This window comes from Salvelinus sp. IW2-2015, linkage group LG16 (assembly GCF_002910315.2).
Source record: "Salvelinus sp. IW2-2015 linkage group LG16, ASM291031v2, whole genome shotgun sequence".
Taxonomy (NCBI): Eukaryota; Metazoa; Chordata; class Actinopteri; order Salmoniformes; family Salmonidae; genus Salvelinus; species Salvelinus sp. IW2-2015.
In genome coordinates, this window is record NC_036856.1 from 6,551,198 (window position 1) to 6,576,399 (window position 25,202).

Below are 25,202 nucleotides of genomic sequence, written 5' to 3' on the forward strand. Positions count from 1 at the left end.
TAGACCTCACTTCCAGCTTCCACGCAGCACTTCAGTGAATCTAAAACATCAGACATGGATTACCCTCGACAAAATGGCTCCACGCATAGGCTACTCTATCAACAACACTCCGGCTATGGTAAGGACAACACACCCAAATAGGCCTTATCAAGTCACATATGTTGTTGTCGATTTATGGATATGTTATTGGTAATGCGAATAGATAGTTGGAACATTGTTTATCATTGGTCGTTCCTATTTCGGGTTGACATTTGTTTCCTCGGTGAAGTGAAATACATCAGTTAGGCTATCGAATTAGCATTCGTTTTATCTACCAATAAAATTAGATTTAACACGAAACATGTACAAAGATTCGATATATTCATATATTTTTTCGTTTTGATAAAATGTCCTCCGTCTATCGACGCTTTCATTTAAATCAAACAGACTAGCCTACACACTCAGGGAATGCTAGCCGATAGGCTAATATTAATTTATGGGTGATCATTTTATTTTGCAACAATGAACAGCAAAGCTATTTGAAATATAAGTTAGTGACGCATTAGGCTATTATATCTTCATAGGCTATTGTGAAACAGAAAATGATGTAGCCTACCACAATGTTTTTGTAAAAATGTGTGATGGCCTAGCGTACCTACACATTTTATAGAATGAAAAGGTTGGCAATGCATAACATTCTGTGGACTGTGGCTCAATTAAGGTTCAAGCTTTCAAAGCCACAGTAGGCTCATAAATAAACTACGCAAAACGCACTCTATTCCATTTCATTGTACTTGCCCTACAAGCTATAGCCCAAAAACTATTCCCACAGTGGTGGTGAAAAAAACGACACCAGTTCCTTTTTCACATGACGTAATAATTTTACTGAGGAGCAAGGAACGGATTATTTTGAAACTCAAATTATGAACACGCAACAAAGTAGGCTAAGAACAGAAATAATAAAATAAAAACCAAATGAAAAAGACAAATCGATGAACGAAGAATTATGAAATCAATTGGAAAAACAGGCCCTCGAGTGACAGAGGTTATCATTCCACTTATATTAATATGAGTATGTTATATAACGATAATGATACAGTGAAAGGCAATCAATTGTATTGATTTCCACGCAGAGATAACGCTTCCGTTTAACTGCACGACGTTCGTTGGACAGAAGCAATAATGTTGGGAAATCGTGAATTTAGAACCAAGGCAATTAGCCTATGTTTTTTAACAGAGGCAAACAAATAGGCCAACAATTGTTAAAAATAAAAATAAACATCACAAAGCAAGGCATTGGCTCTGATAATATCCTCTAAAGTATTAGCCATGAAGGGATATGATTTTCCCATGTGACGGACCGCAAGAGTGCAGTCCAAACAGTTAATTGGATTAAAAGCCGTATTGACAAGGGAAGCAGTAACGCAACAGTGCGTTCGTAGTTAGAAACATTGACAGTATATGCACCAACCCTCATAGGTGCAGATAGAGCACCGTGCAGAATACACAGGTCTGCCTGCTGAGTTAGTTGATGACTTGCCGCGCGCGGGATTGACTGTAGGCCTACCATTTTAGAGCTCTGGGTCATTCCATTGTCGCGCGCAGTCTGCATTTTTGGTATTTTATTCGTTAGAAAATGTTAGATTCATACATAAAAAGCATAAAAGCTTCTTTTTTTTGCAGGTGACATCAAGGATTAATATCGGCGGATGAAAGAGATCGTTTCGATGCGGAGTCATCCGTCGATGGCATTAAGCAAATGCACTTTTACAATTTAAAACATATTTACGCACGGTCTAATCTATCGAATAACCGCGGAAATGATGGAAAAACTGAAACCAGAAGTTGGGCAGCTCAGTCCTATGGGCAAGGAATGCAAGTCTCCACATCACGACAGCCTGACTACTTCCATAGCAGGTCGTGTAAGTGGGGAGGGGGGCGAAGCTGGTGGTGAGACACAGGAAGCGGCGTCGGCGAACTCAGCTGAGAGGGATCGTGTCCCGGGGGAGCACTGCAACCGGACTATCCTCTTTAATGCAGTTACCAAGGAAACGGCGTACCACAGCGAGCAAAAAAAGGAAGTGCCTGTTATCGAATTGGCCAGAAGAGGAGGGCTCGTGGACATAAAAGCTAAGGACATGACGGCAGACGGCAATCACAGGGTACAGACCACCGAGCTGTGCAGACCTCCTATTCCACTGCCACTGCCTCCCCGGGACCCGTTGTTGAGCGAAACTCGAATGGTGCAGTTGAGCCAACCTGGGTACTCTCTCCCTGCACGAGCGATGCTGTACAGTAACTTTGCTCAACCGCTCGCTACTATGAACAGGTAAGGCAAGCTATTCATTTGAAAATGTATATGTCGTAATAATGTGATTTTTCATGGACAAGTTTATGCCATGCGTGCACTGTTTATCTGTCATATTTTGATTGGTGTAGCCTATTCTACTTTTAGGACTGAAATGTGCATCGCTATTTCCATTTTCAGAGTTTGTTTTCATTATCATATTATTATTATTAGGCCTATTAGTATTACATCAAGTCTTTAATTTGGTCTACATTAGGCCTAACTGTCATCATTTAATTCGATAAAATCACCAGAATAAAATAGTCGACATATAGCCTGAGATACTCACTGATAAAAACTAGTTGAATCAACTTCGTTTCCACATCATTTCAACCCAAAATCGTGTTGAATCAACGTGGGACAACTCATTGAATTTGCAAAATGTAATCTTTTTCACCCAACTTTTAAACTAAATCCAGTGACATGGCGACAGGTTTTGTTGATTTCACGTTAGTTGACAACTAAACCAAATATAATTCAAATCTAGATGTTTAACTGACATCTGTGGCCAGTGGATATAGGCTTATATATTTGTAGAGGGTATTTGTAATTTGACTAATTCCCACGATCTTCCTGCAGTGGCTACGGTGGCGAGATGGAACAGTATGGCATGTATCCCAGCCATCGGATAAAACGTCGACCTGCGCCTTATGAGATTGAAATCAACGATGGTAATGGTAAGATCATATCATATTTATTTGTTATACTTAAAAACAAAACAAAAAAATATATATACACACACACAACCATTCAAAAGTTTGGGGTCACTTAGAAATGTTTTTGTTTTTGAAAGAAAAACACTTTTTTGTCCGTTAAAATAACAGAACATTGATCAGAAATACAGTGTAGACATTGTTAATGTTGTAAATGACTATTGTAGCTGGAAACGGCAGATTTTTAATGGAGTATCTACATAGGTGTACAGAGACCCATTATCAGCAACCATCACTCCTGTGTTCCAATGGCACGTTGTGTTAGCTAATCCAAGGTTATCATTTTAAAAGGCTGATTGATGATTAGAAAACCCTTTTGCAATTATGTTAGCACAGCTGAAAACTGTTGCACTGATTAAAGAAGCAATAAAACTGGCCTTCTTTAGACTAGTTGACTATCTGGAGCATCAGCATTTGTGGGTTCGATTACAGGCTCAAAATGTCCAGAAACAAAGAACTTTCTTCTGAAACTCGTCAGTCTATTCTTGTTCTGAGAAATGCAGGCTATTCCATTTGAGAAATTGCCAAGAAACTGAAGATCTCGTACAACGCTGGGTACTACTCCCTTCACAGAACAGCGCAAACTGTCTCTAACCAGAATAGAAAGAGGAGTGGGAGGCCCCGGTGCACAACTGAGAAAGAGGACAAGTACATTAGAGTGTCTAGTTTGAGAAACAGACACCTCACAAGTCCTCAACTGGCAGGTTCATTAAATAGTACACACAAAACACCAGTCTAAACGTCAACAGTGAAGAGGCGACTCCGGGATGCTGGTCTTCTAGGCAGAGTTGCAAAGAAAAAGCCACCTCTCAGACTGGCCAATAAAAAGATGAGCAAAAGAACAAAGACACTGGACAGAGGAACTCTGCCTAGAAGGCCAACATCCCGTGTGGTCCCGTGTGGCTCAGTTGGTAGAGCATGGCGCTTGCAACGCCAGGGTTGTGGGTTCATTCCCCACGGGGGGACCAGGATGAATATGTATGAACTTTCCAAATTGTAAGTCGCTCTGGATAAGAGCGTCAGCTAAATGACTTAAATGTAAATGTAATCCCAGAGTCGCCTTGGATTAGCTAACACAACTTGCCATTGGAACACAGGAGTGATGGTTGCTGATAAATGGGCCTCTGTACGCCTATGTAGATATTCCATTAAAAAATCTGCCGTTTCCAGCTACAATAGTCATTTACAACATTAACAATGTCTGCACTGTATTTCTGATCAAGTTGCTGTTATTTTAATGGATTAAAAATGTGTTTTTCTTTCAAAACAAGGACATTTCTAAGTGACCTTTTGAACGGTAGTGTATATACATATCACACTTTGGTTTTTCACTATTTCTGGAAATATGGACTGGTGTATATAGCATCAACCTATCCTGGGTTAGAGGAGAGAAGGGAGTTTTGGACATGAGCCATTTTAAAGAGAAAAGCTGCATCAGTAGGACAGCTATCTGGCCACTTGTAGAGTTGCTAAGGCATTCCTTCAAGACTCACTATTGTTGAATAATGTCCTGAAAAAAAGACTGAAATCAGATTTATATTGTGTTGTTTACACAGAGAAACACTGTAACATTTGATTTGGTGGCTATGGGGGATTGGGGGCCCCCTGTAGGTCCCTCCCTCCCTTCCCCAAAGAGCAGATAAACAGGTCATAACAAGTCATTGCTCAGGCTTTTCAGGGGCCACGCGAAACTGCGGTATGCCACTGTCAGGTCCTGGAAGGCCGCAGTGCAGGCTTTTGTTCCAGGTCAACTCTAACACATCTGATTCCTACATACTGCTGGTGTATGCATACAGTGTATAAATCAGACATGATCAGAATACCTACGTAACACCCTCTCCTCCTCTCCCTCTCAGGCTCGCAGCCCAAAATTGTGAGGCGGATATTCACCAACAGTCGTGAGCGCTGGCGCCAGCAGAATGTGAATGGTGCCTTCGCCGAGCTTCGCCAGCTCATCCCCACTCACCCGCCCGACAAGAAGCTCTCCAAGAACGAGATCCTCCGACTGGCCATGAAGTACATAAACTTCCTGGCCAAGCTCCTGGACGACCAGGAAGGTGTGTTGGAGGCCGGCGACAGCGGTGGCATTGTGGGGGCGCGGGCCCACGAGGAGAGCCTGTTCCGGGAAGAGCCCCTCCAGGGAATGCTGTCGCCCAGCAACTCCAGTTGCGGGAGTCTTCTGGACGGGGACGGTAGTCCCGACAGCTACACCGATGACCAGGATTTGTCTATAGGGTCTCGAATGCCCACCTCCAGAGGCCTCCATCATCACTCTGGACTCCACATGGACGAACAAAACCAGAGATGACTCTACGTTTTCTTTATGGGGAGAAGAAAAGAGAATGTGAGAAGGAGGAGCTTGGCAATTTTCTACCAACCTGGAGTGAATGGGCATCAATAGGATGGTTCCGATGGCGATACATTTCGTGCTGTGTACAAATTTGATCTTTCTCTAATTCCTGTTTCCCTCAATGGCCCTGTCTGTCGTTGGCCTTTCCAGAGGTGGGTATGTTCTCTGGTGGAACATAAAGGCTTTCTCCCAACTGCTGTTGTAAGCAGGTGATGGATTGGAAGTCATGACAGACCTAAAATGTAACTCAGATCATAATATCAAAAAACAATTAAGGGAATTTCCAAAAACAGCATGAATCTCATAATGGTACCTTTTCTAGCCTGAGATCAAAGTTTGTTTAGGTACACTGCTTGACTCTTTAAACGACAATGAGAATTTTGTTCTTAAGTACTATGGACTGTACTAAATTTAAGTGATTTGTTTTCATCTTAGAGCCCTCTAATGTCCATTTTTTTTCTTCTTTTAGTAACTCAAATTTGGAGTTATCAAATAATAGTATTTCGACCTGAATTCCAGAAACATTTTTCTTGAACACCACGTCATAAGTTGTTGGATAACACAGTTTATTCCCAAACACACAGTTTTGCAGTGAGATAACTGATAATCGGTTTTAAACTAACAAAATAGTTTTAAAAAAGTGGGAGATCTCTGTGTTGCTGTCAATGTTAATGTTGGGAGAAGAACAAAATGTTTAAAAGTGTACTTGTTAATGTGATATTCACATAAACCACATGGTTACAATATTTACCATACAAAATTTGAGGTCAAATTGTTGCCATTTTTGTATGGAATAATATGGATGGCATATTAGTATGACATGCGCATGACACAGACACACGATCGCGCACCACACAGAGACACAGAGAGAGAGAGACACACACACACACACACACGAGGGCATGATTCCTGTCCAATAATAGAACAAAATAACAATATATTATCTCTGTATCTTGCAATGTAAGAGGTACAAATGTACATAAAAACAGACATGTACATTTGTATTGAACAATGAAACTTGCCATTTTTGTACTGCTTCTTTCATTGTGACCATGGTACATTGAGTTGATCATTTTTTCACATTCACTTCTTCAATTTCTCTTTAATTGATAACATTAGTCAAGTGTTTTACCACTGTATTTGACATTATGTACGTCTGCTATTTCAGCAGACTATTGAGTAACCAGAAATGGTACCTTTAAGTCTTTGATGTATTAAACAAAAAAAGGGATATTCTTTTGCTGTAAGGTGATTATGGAGACATCTATAAATATATTCAATGTTATATCTCAGAATTTTATATACCACAAAATAAAAATGAGGGGAAAAGTATACTGTTACGCTCATCGTGTATTCAAATTTCTATGTAATATTTCTTAATCGTCAATTAAAGATGTGGGTCTATGAAAATGACAGTAATACAGTACAGTGTACATCTCCCATCACCAGTAGATGCTTCCAGTTTTTTAAAGGTAGACTGGCTGTATATGCAGTAGTTTGTAATCAAAGACATGTTTATATTGCCATGGCAGGTACAATCCAAGCGCAATAATTCAATTTGTTTTATTTATTTCAAAGTTGAATCAAATAGAGATAAATAGAATGACGATGACATTTAATTAAGGGAATTTAGGGGGCATTTTAGAAATTGACCCCAACCCCTGTAACTGTCCATAAAAAATGCCATGAGAATTACAACACATTTTTTAGGGCAGTTCCCAGRTTTTCAAATTCCCATCCCTAAATATGACCATCATAATTGAATAATCGATCCACAGACAGACCCCACAATCGATCTGGAGCGATGCCTCTTAGATGAGATGCAATGGGTCCAATGTAGTCTCCATGTTCCCACCATATGAATTGAACACTATCGTTATTATCCACTTATTAGATTGAGATAGTGCTAGAGATAGAGTGGCCAGTCTGAGCTAGAAGGTATTTGAGGGGGCACCGGGGAACACTATGTCATGATTACAACTCTATGATGAGCGGAGAGTTGGAGCTGATGACTGATAAGGATCACAGCCAATTAAAAAGCCATCAGCGGAGACCGTGAGGTTAGGCTACTGGTCCCGTAGCGAATGAAGGGGTGCGTGTGAAACACTGGCACATCACCAGTTCCCACCTCAGTCTATGCTACGTTTCACACTCAACAGTTTTCCCCTGTGTATCAAGAATGGTCCACCACCCAAAAGACATCCAGCCAKCTTGACACAACTGTGGGAAGCATTGGAGTCAACATGGGCCAGCATCCCTGTGGAACGCTTTCGACACCTTGTAGTCCATGCCCTGACCAATTAAGACTGTTCTGAGGGCAACTCAAGGGGGTGCAACTCAATATTAGGAATATTTGTACAATATTTGAAAGTGACTAGTCAAATAACATTAGTTGTCAGCTTAATTCAACTGCAGGGGTGCAACTCAATATTAGGAAGGTYTTCCTAATTTTTTGTACACTCAGTACACTCATTCATAAAAATGATCATTGTTAGCTTCTTCAATAAGTAGGACTACATTCACCTCATACTGCACACTAAGGACCCAGATTAATACAGGTCCTCTACTTAAATGCACTTTCAATAAATGCGGAAGACACATTTCAGTTGAAGGCATTCAGTTGTACAACTTACTAGGTATCCCCCTTTCTCTTTCCCAATGGAGATTTTCCGTTGAGGTACATTTGTGTCCAGCACTAGGTTTAATCTGTGTCCAGGGAACCAGCCGTAAAGAAAGTAACAAACACACAGTGAGGGAGAGGTATTACATCAGCAGTGTATATACAGCAATTGTGAARACAACATTAGCCTGACTTAAGGTGGCGCAAAGGACTGGAATGTGTCCCTCTGTGAAACGCCATGGAAGGTAAAGGGAGAGTTTGGTGAGAGGGATGCTTCAGTGATTAGTCGGTATTGTTTCTGTGAAGGGCTGTCTGTAGAGAGGCTGATGGGGTGTTCCCTTCGGGACTCCTCAAGGACTTGTTATTGTGAGGTTTAATGTGGCTACATTAGGTGCACCTCTCTCAACCCCACTTTCCGGACACAACAAGCACAAACAAACACAGGTCTATATATATTGTATTTTACAGGTTTATGAAATGAAAGTTGTTTCACTATCAAAGTGTGAAGTATGTTATGCAGCTATGTAAAGAAAAGTGTTGAAGACTTTCAAGCATGGTAACCACACACACACACACACACACGTTTATACGCTTGCCAACTGAGATCCAACAATATTAATTACAGATCTGTTCAACACTAAAGTATCTACCAATTATGTACTGCTTTTTGTCGGGTTAAGACTCAGAAGGAGACTTTCGACATATGAACAGCCCCATCCACAAGAAACCCTCTAGTGTACATTCATTATCTATCCATAGATCAAATATAACTTCACATTCATATCATTACATCATAGTGAGAATGAGATTGAGTTCCCTTCACTGAAATAACCCATTCAAATAATGGATTCAATCAAGACTTTTTCAACTCAGCGAAAGCACACCGCAGTGCAACAGGTCTTGTCCCTTTTTAATTAACTCTTAGAATCCTTCTCCCAGTTTCCCATAAGAACACAGGTGGAAGAGAGCAGTCAGGCGACAAACCGGATCTGCATCCCAAATGGCACCCTATTCCAAACATAGTGCTCTACTTTTGACCGGAGTAGTGCACTATATAGGGACTAGGGCTCCATTTGTGTCACACACCAGGATAGATCTCCAAGGGACCCTCCCAACAAAGACAAGTGTTACAGACAGATAACAAAATAAAACATCTTTATGGCTGGAGATAACTAGACAGACAGGGCTGGAGAGAAATCAATTAACGGCCTCCTCCCTCCCTCTGTGTGTGGTTGATGGTGGGCTGGATGGGATGGGCCATAGGGGAGTTGTGCTGGCCCCAGAGAACAGAACAGAGGGCTGGTTCTCAGCCTGTAACGGGACAGTGGGGAAAACCGCTGCTACTGGCTCTCAGGGCTGCTATCTGGCCACACATCACAGCCTGCCTACTCCCCTGAGGTGTGTGTGTGTGTGTGTGTGTGTGTGTGTGTGTGTGTGTATGTGAGAGAGAGAGAGAGGGGCGGGAGGCTGTTAATGAGGGGGCGGGGCTGAGTGAAAAGGGACCTGCTAATTTGGCTGGTGCTGAGGTTGGGACAAAGCCTGGTGTCGATGCACTGTATAGACAGGCGGACAGAGAGACAGACGGTTAGACTAACGGACGGACGGACGGACACACACACACAAAGAGATGCTCATCATGTGTCCCTGGAGTCCAGAGGGGGTGTGTCCCCTGTCCTTCCAGCACCTCTCCCTCTCTGCTCTACTAATCAACCATCTTTCATTTCCACTTTCTCCCGTTCTCTCTCATGCCTAAAATAACAACATGCACCTACAGTATGTGAAGCCCACCGCACTAACTTTACCCACGTCGGCTCCAATAGCTAGTAGCTGCTGTGTACTGAAAGTACAAAAGCATCATTCTTCTGAACGCTGGCTTTTAGTGCAAAGTCACTTGTTGCATAAGGTCAATCAGGCTTGTGCATTTGTCAAGATCTCCAACGCCTTTTGAATATAGTTTTATACTTAGAAATCATTCTTACATACAGATCTGAATAATGTTAGAATGAATAGTTAAGCCTGAATTGAGGCTATTACACTATCACACGTTTATCTTGGAACACTGTCAAATGTTAACTCCTTAGTAGGCAAAACAGAGCTCAATAGATTACTTTTTAAACCAGACCTCCAGTGACATATTAGAAGCCATGAGACTGATTGAACACTCACCAAGCCAAAGTCCTTCAGAGATGACTGTATATTCTCTAGGTTTCCATGTGTTTTCACTGCGCAGCTATTGAAAAGTGCTTAGTCCTGTATTTCCTGGTCACTATAGTGTAAAATCATCTGTATCAAGGGTACATGATTATTCTCTTTTTGCCATTTGATATTTCTACTGAATAAGTTCATGGATGGCCTACACATGTCAATGTCTTCCCAAAATGAACAAATAAAACCTTATCGCTGTTATTATTGAATGACCAGATGTTTTGTTTAAGCAAGTTCGGGTAAATCATTCACTGACTACAGAACCAGGATGTGTGTGCTCTACATTCCAAAAACAATCCTAAGCCTTTCGGTACACACATATATTTTGAAGAGCTGCTCGCAAGCCCATTTTTGTGATCCTAAAACTACATTWGGGGATTTTCAGTAAGACTCAACAATGGGTAGAGCGACAACAGGGATTCTTTGGTTGATGCTAACTCTGGGAGTAGTCACAGCTCAAATAGGTAAGAACTGAAACTCATGGTTATTTAAAGTTAATAGTACCCTATAAAGAAAATAGCTGCCTTTATGTGACTCTGCATGCTGGTCCAATTCACTGTTGATAATAGGATGGGAAGGATTAAAGTAATTTCATTCCCTAACAATGGGCTTTTTTTTCAGTCTTGTACAGTAAATTCCAGAATGATGAATGTATCTGCTTATTATTTACTCGTTCCCTCTTGTCAATTCCCAGTAAGCAAAAATGGTGCATTTTAAGTGCTGAATAAAATGTGAAAATACATCATTTCCGGACATTGAAAAGACGTAATTTACAGATGTTATAAATACATATATTTCAATCATTAATTCGATGGCCAAATTTCAACTCCAKATTCTCAAAAAAGTAAGCATTACATTACAATAAGAATTTTCCAAGCCTACTAATACAGGAAAGAGGAGCCGGCTGAAGATTGCAACATATAATATTTATTATTTCTCCCATCGGTCACACGCACTTACGTTAGCTTTTTGAAAACCTGGCAGCGATGATGTTCAAAGTTGTCTTGCACACAGAACAAACAGACCACTTCAACAACATTAGCATTCTTAGTAACGGTTACAGAATGTATTCTTCTTGCTATGACTTCGATATGTAGTTGTMTATCTACRTTAGATGAATCCACTGACTGTKAATCGCTCTGGATAAGAGCGTCTGCTGAATTACCAACATGTAAATGTAAAAACAAACACTTACTAAACATGCTGGGTTTTATTCTAATGCACTCTGCCCTCCAAACAAGAACACATTTACAGCCAGGTCACCCGTGATACAAGTCAGTTTTCGACGTCCATCCATGTCTGAGGAGGTCGGGAGATTACGTGGATACCGGCCACTAGGGGCAACAATGGGCACTGTTACCTTCAAGTAGGTTTGGGTTTTGCATGGTCGTTGTTCAAGGGGATGGGCGTTAGCATCTGCCTCTGGTGCCAAAGGTTACATGTTTGAATCCAGCYTTAGAAAGTTGCTTTTGAGATTGTTGTATTAAGCCTATCCCAAACCTTGACCCTTACCTTACACATTCAGAGTTAATGTCTAACCTTAAGATTTCGGAGTTAATGCCTAAATTTAACCTTAAACACTTCAAAATGTGACGTTTGAGAAACATGGATATACTTCTAACTCTGATGTGAGACAGAGCTGGTTTCAAACTACTTTTCTATGTACGGTACWCCGACGTGCTCTACTGTGCTGTCCAAACTTGTGAAACATAGATGTCTACYATTGGTTCCGATTTGGTGCAGTCTGGAACAAATCTGAACCAATTATAGACGTATAAGTTTGTGTCAAATCAAGGCCGGTCCGGATCGTACCAAATCTGAAACGATTAGACAAGTCTACAGTGCATTCYGAAAGTATTCAGACCCCTTGACCTAGTCCAAAMTTTGTGACGTTAAACRTATTCTAAAATGGATTWAAAAAATAACAAAAAAATCAATCTACACACAATGACAAAGTAAAAAAAGGATTAGATATTTTTGCACATTTATTAAACAAACTGAAAAATCACATTTACGTAAGTATTCAGACCTTTTACTCAGTACTTTGTTGAAGCACCTTTGGCAGCGATTACAGACTCTTCTTGGGTATGACGCTACAATCATGGCACACCTGTATTTGGGGAATTTCTCCCATTCTTCTCTGCAGATCCTCTCAAGCTCTGTCAATTTGGATGGGGAGCGTCGCTGCACAGCTTTTTTTCAGGTCCCTCCAGAGATGCTCGGTCAGGTTCAAGTCCGGGCTCTGGCTGGGCCACTCAAGGACGTTCAGAGATTTGTCCTGAAGCCACTCCTACGTTGTCTTGGCTGTGTGCTTAGGGTCATTGTCCTGTTGGAAGGTGAACCTTCGCCCCAGTCGGAGGTCCTGAGCAGGTTTTCATCAAGGATCGCTCTGTACTTTGCTCCYTTCATCTTTCCCTCTATCCTGACTYGTCTCCCAGTCCCTGCCACTGAAAAATATCCCCACAGCATGATGCTGCCACCACCATGCTTCACCGTAGGGATGGTGCCAGGTTTCCTCCAGACGTGACGCTTAGCATTCAGAAATGCATTGTCTCAAACAAACATCCMGTGAAAGTGCAGAGTTCAATCTTGGTTTCATGAGACCAAAGAATCTTGTTTCTCATGGTCTGAGAGTCCTTTAGGTGCCTTTTGGCAAACTCCAAGCAGGCTGTCATGTGCCTTTTACTGAGAGGCTTCCGTCTGGCCACTCTACCATAAATGCTTGATTGGTGGAGTGCTACAGAGATGGTTGTGCTTCTGGAAGGTTCTCCCATCTCCACAGGGGAACTCTGGAGCTCTGTCAGAGTGACCATTGGGTTCTTGGTCACCTCCCTCGACATAATCCTGTCTTGGAGCTCTACCGACAATTACTTCGACCTCATAGCTTGGTTTTTGCTCTGGCATGCACTGTCAACTGTGGGACCTTATACAGTATAGACAGCTTTAATTTACCACAGGTGGACTCCAATCAAGTTGTAGAAACATCTCAAGGTAAGTCGCTCTGGATAAGAGCGTCTGCTAAATGACTTAAATGTAAATGTAAATGATCAAGGTAAACAGGATGCACCTGAGCTCAATTTCGAGTCTCATAGCAAAGGGTCTGAATACTTATGAAAATAAGGTATGTTTTTTATTTTTAATATATTAGCAAAAATGTTTAAAAACCTGTTTTCGCTTTTTTCATCATGGGGTATTGTACAAAATAAGTTTTAAAATTGTGTGTAGATTGATGAGAATTGTATTTATTTAATCCATTTTAGAATAAGGCTGTAACGTACCAAATGGTGGAAAAAGGGAAGGGGTCTGAATACTAACTGAATGCAGTGTATGTTTGTGAAAAAAAATAGACCGGTCCGAACCGCATATCTGTGGACATTGAAATTAAGGCCTGTCCGGACTGCACCAAAAGAAAAACAGCATGAATGTCATGTTAGTAATCCCATCAACTGGGATGATAACRCAAGAGAATGAAAATGACATTACAGAACATTAGAATGACATGTGCCAGACATGTGCCAGACATATTGCACCTGGCCTTGCCTAGATGAATATAAGCACTGAAAAAAATGCTTTAAAACCTCTCTGGGATATGTGGGAGGCTAGCGTCCCACAACAACAGCCAGTGAAATTGCAGGGCGCCAAATTCAAAACAGAAATCTCATAATTAAAATTCCTCAAACATACAAGTATTATACACCATTTTAAAGATACACTTCTCATTAATCCAGCCACAGTGTCTGATTTCAAAAAGGCTTTACGGTGAAAGCACACCTTGCGATTATGTTAGGTCAGCGCCAAGTCACAAAAAAACATACAGCCATTTTCCAAAGAAGGAGAGGTGTCACAAAACTCAGAAATAGCGTAAAAATTAATCACTAACCTTTGATGATCTTCACCGGATGGCACTCCCAGGACTCCATGTTAGACAATAAATGTGTGTTTTGTTTGATAAAGTTAATCTTTATGTCCAAAAACCTCATTTGAAATTGGTGTGTTATGTTCAGAAATGCATTGTCTCAAACAAACATCCGGTGAAAGTGCAGAGAGCCACATCAAATTACAGAAATACTCATCATAAACATTGATAAAAGATACAAGTGTTAAACACACAATTATAGATAAACTTCTCCTTAATGCAACCGCTGTGTCAGACTTCAAAAAGGCTTTACGGCGAAAGCACATCTTGCGATTATGTTAGGTCAGCGCCAAGTCAGAGAAAAACATACAGCCATTTTCCAAAGAAGGAGAGGTGTCACAAACTCAGAAATAGCGTTATAAATATTCACTTACCTTTGATGATCTTCATTGGAATGCACTCCCAGGAATCCCAGTTCCACAATAAATGTTTGTTTTGTTCGATAAAGTCCAGAATTTATGTCCAAATACCTCCTTTTTGTTCGCGCGTTTAGCCCAGTAATCCAAATGCTCAATGCGRGATCACTTAGTTCAGACAAAAAGTTAAAAAAGTTATATTACAGTTCGTAGAAACATGTCTAACGATGTATAGAATCAATCTTTAGGATATTTTTATCATAAATCTTCAATAATGTTTCAACCGGACAATTCCTTTGTCTTTAGAAATGAAAAGGAACGCAGCTWACGCTCACGGCCGCACGCCTGACTGAGCTCATGGCATTCTGCCAGACCCCTGACTCAAACAGCTCTTATTCGCTCCCCCTTCACAGTAGAAGCCTGAAACAAGGTTCTAAAGACTGTTGACATCTAGTGGAAGCCTTAGGAAGTGCAATATGACCCCATAGACACTGTATATTGGATAGGCAATGACTTGAAAAACTACAAACCTCAGATTTCCCACTTCCTGGTCAGATTTTATCTCAGGTTGTCTGCCATATGAATTCTGTTATACTCACAGACATCATTCAAACAGTTTTAGAAACGTCAGATTGTTTTCTATCCAAATCTACTAACTATATGCATATTCTAGCTTCTGGGCCTGAGTAGCAGGCAGTTTACTCTGGGCAAATTATTCATCCAAGCTACTCAATACTGCCCCCCAGTCCCAAAGAAGTTAAGTAAAGTATAGGCGGGTCAGAAGTTTAACAAAACCGATGCGTGCGCAACTATGGGGTAAAACAGACGGGGTTGGCTTAGATTTTTGTCAACATGTAAACTATATTTTGTCTCCATGTTTATTGAAAACAAATACATTTGCACTATGAGCAAATTCTTGCCATATTAGCATAGACATGATATCAGTCAAAACACCTCAAAACAGGACCTGGTATCAAAAACTAAATAAATCTAGCTGAAACGAGCCACCTACGATTCTCCACACGGCAGCTTCTTGTGATTGTTGATCGCTATCTGGCCATGCAGAATCACAACAACACATGGACTTCTGCCCCATTGAAGCGTGCGCATCGTTTTCGTGACGTTGTCAGCTAACCCGTCTATGCCCTGACTCTTTTAAAGGTAAGGTGGAGCGGGCACTGCCCCAGTGGCTGACGGGCATCATAGCTGTGGGCGTCTTTCTCTTTCTCATCTTCGTGGCGTTTCTGGTCAACAAGGCCTGGTGTCAGGACTCAAGGTAAGCCTATAAATCGCTGTGACACCTGACCATCTCCAGTCCATACAGCTACTGTAGTAGGACAGTCAACACTGTCATAGGCTGAGTCTGAAAACTTTAATAGGCATAAAATACTTGCTTCCTCTGTCCTTTGTGCAATTCCTCACCTCCCTCTCAAAGCACATCGGAGGAGAGGATTGAAGGTTCCTCCCTCAGACATCCTCCTCGAATGAGCTTTGTGAGCGAGGCAAGGAATCGAGGAAACAAGGATGAAGGAAGCAAGGATTTGACAACAAACAATTTCAGACATACTGTAGCCAGACATGGTTCTGAGGTACACCGAGTATACCAAACATCATGATCACCTTCCTAAAATTGAGTTGCACCCCCCCTTTTGGCCTCAGAACAGCCTAAATTCGTCGGGGCATGGACTCTACAAGGTGTTGAAAGCGGTCCAGTGGGATGCTGGCCCATGCTGACTCCAATTTTTGTAACTTTATTTCATCAGGGAGTCATACTGAGACCAAGGTCTCTTTTACAGATGAGCTCTGAATGACATAAATTACAGAAAATACACACATCAATATAAGTACAATATGTAAGCAGAAAGAACAAAATGGTCATAAAAAATAAAAAAAACACATTCATCAGTAATAAGGTCCTCAATCAGCCTTCTGAATTGCCCTAGAGGCACCAAAAATTCACATTTATGAACATTTTGAAGGATTGTTCCACAAATAAGGTGCAAGAAAACTAAAAGCTGACTTACCTAACTCAGTAGAGACCAAAGGAATTCCCAGAGTTAACCATCCCTGAGACCGGGTGTGGTGACTCGTATGTCTAAAGTTAAGTAAAGATGTTCGGTACAGTGGGACTTTTTGTAAAAGAGCTTTATATATGAAAACATAGCTTTGTATCAACCTACATGACATCAAAGAGGGAACACCAACTTTCTAGTAGAGAACGCAGTGATGAGTACTTAAAATGTTGCCCGTAATAAAATGCAGTGCGCTATGATAAACTGCATCTAACGGCTTTAATTAAGTGGCAGAACGTCGACTGAAAAATGAACTAACTCATCAATATGCTTTTTAAAAGACAGCTTTATCATCTATKCAGATTCCCAGATATTTATAAGCCGGGACATGATCAATGTGGACACCATCCAAAGTACATGTTTTATTTTGACGTGCTCTAGAGAACAACATATACTTAGTTTTACATGCAATCAATACTAATTTCAGGTCAATAGAGTTTTTCTGTAATACAATGAAGGCAGACTAGTTCAGATAGAGCCTGGTCAACCGTGGGGACAATAGAATACACAACAGTATCATCAGCATACAAGTGCAGGTTACTGTTTTTTACAGACAAGTCGATAATGTTAATGTAAACAGTCAAAAGTACAGGACCCAGAATCGACCCCTGCGGGACACCTTTTGTAATATGCAGGAAATCTGATTTAACACCATCAGTAGATACACATTGAGTTCTGTCAAGTCATTTTTAAACCAGTTACATGCAGCCTGGTCTAGGCCAATTGAGAAAAGCCTCCGAATTAGCAGTGAGTGATCAACAGTATCGAAAGCCTTTGACAGGCCAATGAAGAGCGAAGCACAATGTTGCCTTTTATCCATACAGTTAACCACATCATTTATAACTAGGGATGCAGCAGAGATATTGCTATGACGTGGTTTAAAACCTGACTGATGTACATTTAGAATACATTCCAAAGAGAAGAAAGATCTTAWCTGAGAATTAATCAAGGATTCTTACATGGGCTGCATTCCAAACCTTGGGGATAGTACCTGAAACAATTGTCTGGTTAAAAATATGGGTTAATGATTTAGCAATTGGGGGACAGAGAGCTGCAGCAAAAATGGATCAAGCATATCAGCCCCAGTGGATTTTTTTATTTTTATTTTTACACATCAATCTTAAGCAAGGTATCGAACACATAACAGARAGTAAATTGTTGAAATGAAAACAAAGACTCACAGCTGACGAGTTAACCGTTGAGTCAGCTAGAAGCTGGCAGAGAGAAGAGCATTCGATTGATTATTATGTTGAGTGAGCTGAGACTTTGCCAAGGTCCATGGCCAACCGTGTGAGAGCAGAGTAGACTGAGCATTTGACAGACCTCCCTCAAGTCGCTGGATGCAAGGGGCTGGGACGGGAACTGGGAGAGCAGTGTTGGCAGAGCTCAGTCCACCCGGATGAAGCTCCCGCCAAAGGAGTGGAGCTGCTGCAGGGGATAGGAGTGGCTGCCAGTGCTCCATTCTGGGTGTGCARAGGAGGCCTTGGTGTGGCTCCTGTTGCAGGGTTGGGGCTGCCATMGGGGGCATGAGTGTCCCAACCAAAACTAGCCTGGGATAGAGGTTGTGGGGGGAATTGAGGATGGTGGTGTTGAGGGCAGTATGGCTGGCGAAGCTTCAAACTCTCAGTATATGAGGGCTGATGATGTGAATGATACATGGTGTGGACTATATCATGTGGTGCACTACCCTCGACAGTGTTTTGCCAGACCCTTGGGTAGTAGTCAGTGCTGTGTAGAGCTGGGTTAAGTTGAGTTGGGCCTAGTCGGTAGAGCTGTGCTGTGACGGGCCGGGTCTATTAGAACTGTGCTGTGACGGGCGGGGTCTGGTTGAGCTGTGCTGAGATGGGCCTGCTCTGGTTGAGCTGTGCTGAGACGGGCCTGCTCTGGTTGAGCTGTGCTGAGACGGGCCTGCTCTGGTTGAGCTCTGCTGAGACGGGCCTGGTCTGGTGAGCTCTGCTGAGACGGGCCTGGTCTGGTTGAGCTCTGCTGAGCCGGGGCCTGCTCTGGTTGAGCTGTGCTGAGACGGGCCTGCTCTGGTTGAGCTGTGCTGAGACGGGCCTGGTCTGGTTAGGCTGTGCTGAGACGGGGCCTGCTCTGGTTGAGCTGTGCTGAGACGGGCCTGGTCTGGTTGAGCTCTGCTGAGACGGGCCTGGTCTGGTTGAGCTCTGCTGAGACGGGGCCTGTCTGGTTGAGCTCTGCTGAGACGGGCCTGGTCTGGTTGAGCTCTCTGGACGGCCTTGTCTGTTGACTCTGCTGAGACGGGCCTGGTCTGGTTGAGCTGTGCTGAGACGGGCCTAGTCTGGTTGAGCTGTGCTGAGACGGGGCCTGGTCTGGTTGAGCTGTGCTGTAGAGTGGATGGTGGTGGCTGAGAAATTCCTGCCTCAGCTCAGGTAGCTCCTTCTGCAAGTCGTGTACGTGACTGGTGTAGACTGCGCTGGACAGTTCCTCTGTAAGTCTGTGCACTTCCATCCTGAGAGCCTGTTGTACTCAACATCTTTCATTGCACACTACAGTTCCTGGATCTCCTCCCTATGCTGGCGCACCAGGCTGATCTCCTCCCTATGCTGGTGCACCAGGCTGATCTCCTCCTCTAGAAGATGCTGTGGTACTGCATGTGTCCCGTGTGAGAGGCATGCTTCAGGGCTGTGTCTGCTGCAGGCGAGGGAGGAATAGGAATACTTACTAGGGCACAGAGGAAGAGGAGGCTGTTGTAGGTAGTGACAGTGGAGAAGGTTTTAAGTTGAGCAACAAGAGGTTGTATTTGGTCGAAGTAGCGGACAAATTGATCCAGATTGGCCTCCGAACCTTGAGCCGTCGCAGTGTCGTTATTATAAATATGAATGTTAKATTTGGGTGTGGAATCAAACGTATAGTTGTTCCCCATTGTTCTGTTCTCTGACATTTTAAGTTCATGGTTGGTCTTGCGGAGAGCTGTGTGCCAAGCATTAGGATGATCCGTGTAGAACAGAAGGTCTCCTTCTATTTCCATGTTCGCTTTTAGGATGAAGTCTGCCCTCAGAGTCTCTGGGGATTCTCTTAGCAATTTATTTTTTAATACATTTTTTCCTGACTCACTTGTAACATTTTCAGGATACGAGATGGCAAGGTCTCTGAAACACTGGCAAGAGAATGCATCCATCTCCATGGTGACCTCTTTAAACAATGCACTCTGCTCTAAAATGATGTGCACATGCCTCTTGCTGAAAGCACTTATTGAAATAATGCACCTATAGATAAATGCCTTTTTCTATTAAATACATTACACCTAAATTAAGATACTCTGTGCTCAGAATTTTCTACCTCCTTTCCAAGTGCTATTTTGCTTGCTTGTTTATCTGAATGTTTGTTTACCTATCAAGGCCTGAACTATCCTCCAGAAATCCTTCCTCTTTCTCCCTCTGTTGGTTTTGCATTTGTTTATCTATGTCCTAATTCGTGTTGTCCTTGTTGGGTTTAAAGTCATCCTATCCCATTCCTTACTTCTTTAACCCGTCTCCTCCCCTTCATCTACACTGTTTGAAGTGGATTTAACAAGTGACATCAATAAGAGATCATAGRTTACACCTGGATTCACCTGGTCAGTCTATGTCATGGAAAGAGCAGGTGTTCTTAATGTTTGGTATTAGAGTATTGGGACAAGTTTTGGGTCTCCACAGACACAATTTGGGTCTTTAGCACAATCTCGTTTTTCACCACCTGCACCGAACTATATGAGATTGACCAGATGTTCTAATTGCTTCTAATTGAATGTAAGGCAGCATTCTAACGTTTACCATTCTCAATTGCATGAAGGKTGGAGACCAAAGTATGTGAGTGTGTGGAGACCACTGGCTATGCCAAGACCAACTATAATACCAGCCTGGATACAGTCAGGTAAGATGCTCAAACAATGCCACTTAAACACTTATTTTCTGTTGTTTTGTAGTCTACATTTCTAAACGGTACTAGTGACCTAAAGATACATAGATATTGGGGTGTGTGTGCAATTACAGCAGGGGTTGTGTTCTAATAGGTGTGTGTCCCACAGGAACGGCGATGACGAGGGTGCATATGAGAACATGGCCCTTGAAAGGGTGGAGGACAAAGTCACTGTCATGTGACCGATAAGAACCAACACAAGACACCAATGTGTATGGGTTTGTCGTGGACACACACACACGGGCCTAAAGTGTGATTCAACGCTTAGACCTGAAAAATAAAATGGAAAATTCTCATAACAATGGAAGCAACTGAAATATTTGCTATCAGCGTATGAATGACACGTGGTATCACAACTTAAGGAAATAAATTCACTTGGAGATCAGAGGTAGGACATGGTGGAAATGATTGTGCTCCTCTTGTATTTAATAAAACATGGAACATCATCAAACAGTTCATCAGAATTCACGAAGAGTATCAGTGTATGACCACAGTCAGTAGGCTACACACATTTAAAAGATGAGACTTGCATTTGTGATCATAGACAATATATTTTTCTATAGATATATTTATATATATATACTGTGTATCCACACGTCATTACAGCAGAGTTTGTCACACATCGATATATAGGAAGGGTGGATGGTTTCTTTGGATTTGAAAATGCGTTCCATCGATCAATGACGTGAAGAAAGACGTTTTCTGTGGCGCTACGGACGAGCGCGCAGTTCATCGATGGCATTATAGACGGGATTATTGGGCGTGACGGGATCATCATCATCATCAGTCCAACTTCTGACGAACACGTGTACAAACACACAGCCTATTGCCGATTGACACGCATAGGACAAAGTCAGACAAAATCTAAAAGTCCAGAGTAGATGGAGAGATCACAGCATGAGAGAGGGAAAAGAAGCAAGTGAAATAGGCAGCAGTGAGTTTAAACTGAATCTCTTTAAAGGGATCGAGCATTAAGACTTACAGAAATAGGCTCTCACAGAATTAAGACTGATGTATGATGAACACACACAACAATCTACTCTAGCACATCGGCGACTCACGGCAGAGCAGTAGTCAGTCCCCTTAATAGGCCGACCTCCCCTAAATCCTAGGACCCCTTGCAAGTATTTAGGACGCACACCAGATTGCACTTCCACTTTTACTGAGACAGGCACGGCGCGAGAGTTACTATGCAGGGTTTTCCTTAGTGTTAACCGGGGTCATATTCATTATGGCACAACGTAGCTAAATGGTTTGCAACGGAAAACAAGTGTTTTTGTATTGGGCAAGTTCAGGTAGTCCCTCCTTGTTTCAGTCTGCTTTCTCCCGTTTGGGACCTAATGAATACAACCGAGGGGGAGGGGGGCTCAAAGTGTCTTGGAGGAACGTGTTGTCACTTCCTGTGAGCGTGGAGGGGTTGCAGCGACACGGGAAACAGACGACGGGCTCCAGCCGAGGGAGACAGGATATCCTGTAATTGTTGGACGTGGTGAGCTTCTCGCAGCTGGACAGAACAGTGTGGAGCTACAGCCACACATGGTTTGTATTCATTAGTGCACACCGTAGCAAAATGTCTTGCTACAAAAACAAGCATTTATTAAGTTCAGGTTGTCCCTACCTGTTTCAGTCCATTTTCTTCCATTTGATGCCTAAGGAATGCACCCTTGATACATGATGACAACGGCTCACAACAAGAAATTGATTGCTTCTGATAGTGCCCCAAATGATCAGAAATGTTGGTATATGTTTTTACCAAGACATGTCTAAACAAAAGAATAGGCTTACAGTAACATGCATGCAGTACCATCCGCATGACACAAATAAAAACAATGACAAAGGCAGGTAAAACAAAAAGTAATAGCACTTCATTGAAATGCACGTGTCCAGTCCACAAAGTTAAAATGATCGGGATTGGCTAGGAGGTGGATTGTCCAACTCAAAGATTCATCAGGATGATCCTTRTCCCTTTGATCAGTTAAGACAAAGCCTGGATCCAGTCCTGTTTGTGCGGTCTTGTTTGGRGTGACAATGACCATGGGAGTAGAGCACAAATATCTTGGACCAGACTAGTTAAGACATGGATGTATTTTGACACCATTTCATAGGACCTTAATAGGCTCACAGGGATACTCCAGGGTCAGCGACGAAGGAGGTAAAGATTTGGCTAACCTCCATACAAACCCACACTAGGGGAAAGCAAGCAAGCCCCGGCAACAGACAATGCCCGATGTAAGTCCTGAGATTCGCCTACATTACATTGTATCGCTAATAGAAACGTGTCTGCCGCAACAATGCTAACAAACGCATAGTGTATATATTTTTCCTCGCTTTGCTAAACGGTCTCGGATTCAAGGGGGGGGGTAGGGGGGGGTTCAGATAATTTGGCAACACTGTGTACTAATAACCTGTCTCACATCTGCATATGCAAGGCGAAACTCCTTCGTGACACGCACAAAAGCTTACAACTCTTAGCAGGACTACACAACATACTGCATAGTGATAAACCAGCAGGGGGTATTCTACTCTTACCCTACGAGGTCTGAAGCCTCCTGCTTTTCTGTTCTACCTGATCATTAATTGCACCCACCTCCCAGGTCTAAATGAGACCCTTGATTAGAGGGCAACAATGCAAGAAAACGCAGTGGAACTAGCTTCAAGGTCCAGAGTTGTGTTTGAGGGGACTAGACTGTTGAATGTACTACCTTTGCGTAAGAGTATGACACTATGAGTTTAAATCGTGTGTGGATAATGAGGAATGAGAAGATGTGCGTCAACCTGACAGTGACTCACTAGCCTACTGTGTGTGGGTGTGTATATACAGTGTGTGTGTCTAAATGACCTGTTCCAGTCTAGTGTGTCGCAGCCCCGTTCCCTGCCGAGACCATTCACCCTCACAGTTAACACATTAGCAGCAAATGAAGCTGACATCTCTAACAGCTAACCAGTGTCTCCCGATCAGGGAGATGCTAAGCTAACGCTAGGCTAACGTTGAAGAGACCTAGACCAACTGAACCGCTCGTATTGTTCTACCAGTGTTCTATGAAGGAAGCACGGGTGCGATCACACAAAAAAAAGCTGAAATGGCACAGAGACTGTAAAGCTTCCCTGTGTTTCTTGCTGTATAATATCCAATCATTAGCCATTTTAAGTCGTGGTGTGTATCCAGTCAGCGTAGCGATCGGACCGCCCTCACAGTGAAGCTCCTAAGATGGCACACAGGAAGTTAGGTGTCACTACTTCCTGCAGCCCCCCAGATATAGTCCTCTTATTTCTCGTGGTTCACTTGAGGGCACAGCTGAACGCAGTGCGACACACATGTTCTCTCTCTACATCGCTACAGGGCAGGGCTCTCCTTGGCAGTGCCACCTAGTGACCCGAATCCTTCCAGAACCAATGCCCCCTTCTCGTTAATGGGCTGTTTATAAGGGTGAAGATGGGCATCAGATGTTGGCCAACTTAACGGAACAGAGTCTTGTTTTTTTTTTTGCACGTTGGAAAGTTGAAACCAGTTCAACCCCATAATGGTCGCTTTGCCAGTGGGGGTATAGGTGTGTGTGTGAGCTAAGAGAGGACTTCCAGAGTGACGGCCCCCCTCTGTCTCTTCAGTATGGCCACGGCCAGTTCGTGGGTGGCCCCCTCCAGACTCTCTCCGTTTACTGACAGAATCTGGTCACCCCTCTTCAGACGCCCGTCCACCGCCGCTGCCCCCTGCAGGGAGAACAGGGGAGCACACATAGTAAGTGGGTGGGGAGGTGGTGGAAATTAGACATAAAATGTTTTTTTGAAGCAACCTTATGATCCTTGGAACTGACAGCGTTTTAACTACAAACAGACAATCATAATATCAGTAAAACATATCAAATTCCCTGTTTATGCTACAAAAGCAACTTCAMAAGAGGTTTTAAAGATAGGTTCTATTTGACTGAACATTCCATGATGTACACTAAGGCATTGTTGGCAGAATAGATGGATCCAGTGCAATGTATGATTAAAATGACTAAAATGTAAAAATGTAATATAATTCACCAATACATTTCTTGGTAGTCAAACAAATATTACTATCAGGTTGTACATCACAGATGGCCTGGTACATTGTTTACTGCCTCCACCTATTCGGGATGCACCGTTTCCGTTTCAATGACTCAATATTTAGGACAACAACGGGCGAATGTAACTAAGGCTGGGAATGTCCATACAATCAAACTAGCAATGYCAAAGATTACAAGTCAGTCATAACGTGGCTAATAGGCTGGAGTATCTATTTATCTACCTATTTATTTAGCAAGCTAAAAACAAAGAGCGTGACGTTATCTAGCTAGTTAGCTGCTGGGAGGATGTCATGTCATTGGAGGAGCGGGTGAGCGAGTGACAGGTTTTGTAATAATAATAAAATAAAAAATATATATTGTTTTTCGGTGGCTACAGCTAGTGATGCAGGTTTCATTTGGTTAGCTAGCAAGCTATGTTTAACTTGAACGACTGTTATCCAGTTAGCATATCGTGCGTTTGTAAAATCACTCTGGCTATCTACTCCGATTTCAGAGCACTGTCATCTGAGTGTGCCAGAGCGCAAAATATCTGATGAATTTATGAACGCGCAACACCTGCTGAATATGACTGGTGTCAGTAAACTTTCGCCCCAAAAATTTCTTGCCAGCATCAGTTGGTCACTAACGCTCTAGATAACATGTAAACAGCCTAACCAGCTCTGCTAGGACGAGTAAAA

At 42.5% G+C, this 25,202-nt stretch overlaps 2 protein-coding genes across 10 annotated transcripts in view; one reads left to right on the forward strand and one right to left on the reverse strand.

Moving 5' to 3' along the window:
• Positions 1-20,932, forward strand: tal1 (T-cell acute lymphocytic leukemia 1). 2 transcript variants are annotated; one of them, XM_070447486.1, is made up of 7 exons: positions 1-118; positions 1,663-2,308; positions 2,906-3,003; positions 4,896-10,678; positions 15,648-15,762; positions 20,351-20,431; positions 20,586-20,932. In XM_070447486.1, the coding sequence occupies exons 2-4, from the start codon at positions 1,800-1,802 to the stop codon at positions 5,345-5,347; spliced, it is 1,059 nt and encodes a 352-aa protein (XP_070303587.1). In that variant the 5' UTR covers positions 1-118; positions 1,663-1,799; the 3' UTR covers positions 5,348-10,678; positions 15,648-15,762; positions 20,351-20,431; positions 20,586-20,932. The 2 variants fall into 2 exon arrangements, with proteins under 2 accessions (XP_070303587.1, XP_023859515.1); XM_024003747.2 differs by lacking the exon at positions 15,648-15,762.
• patj (PATJ crumbs cell polarity complex component) overlaps positions 20,866-25,202 on the reverse strand; it is a 172,183-nt gene continuing 167,846 nt past the window's right edge. For all 8 annotated transcript variants that reach the window (XM_070447485.1, XM_070447482.1, XM_070447481.1 and 5 more), the window contains one exon: positions 20,866-24,184. In XM_070447485.1, the coding sequence (XP_070303586.1) occupies positions 24,038-24,184 (147 nt within the window). In that variant the 3' untranslated portion in view covers positions 20,866-24,037. The remainder of the gene's footprint in view (positions 24,185-25,202) is intronic.

Bases quoted from the DNA above. Each gene is read 5' to 3' on its own strand.
- tal1 (XM_070447486.1), top strand. From the start codon at position 1,800: ATGATGGAAAAACTGAAACCAGAAGTTGGGCAGCTCAGTCCTATGGGC. The intron at 2,309-2,905 runs GTAAGGCAAGCT...ATCTTCCTGCAG, and splicing joins CCGCTCGCTACTATGAACAG to TGGCTACGGTGGCGAGATGG. The intron at 3,004-4,895 runs GTAAGATCATAT...TCTCCCTCTCAG, and splicing joins TGAAATCAACGATGGTAATG to GCTCGCAGCCCAAAATTGTG.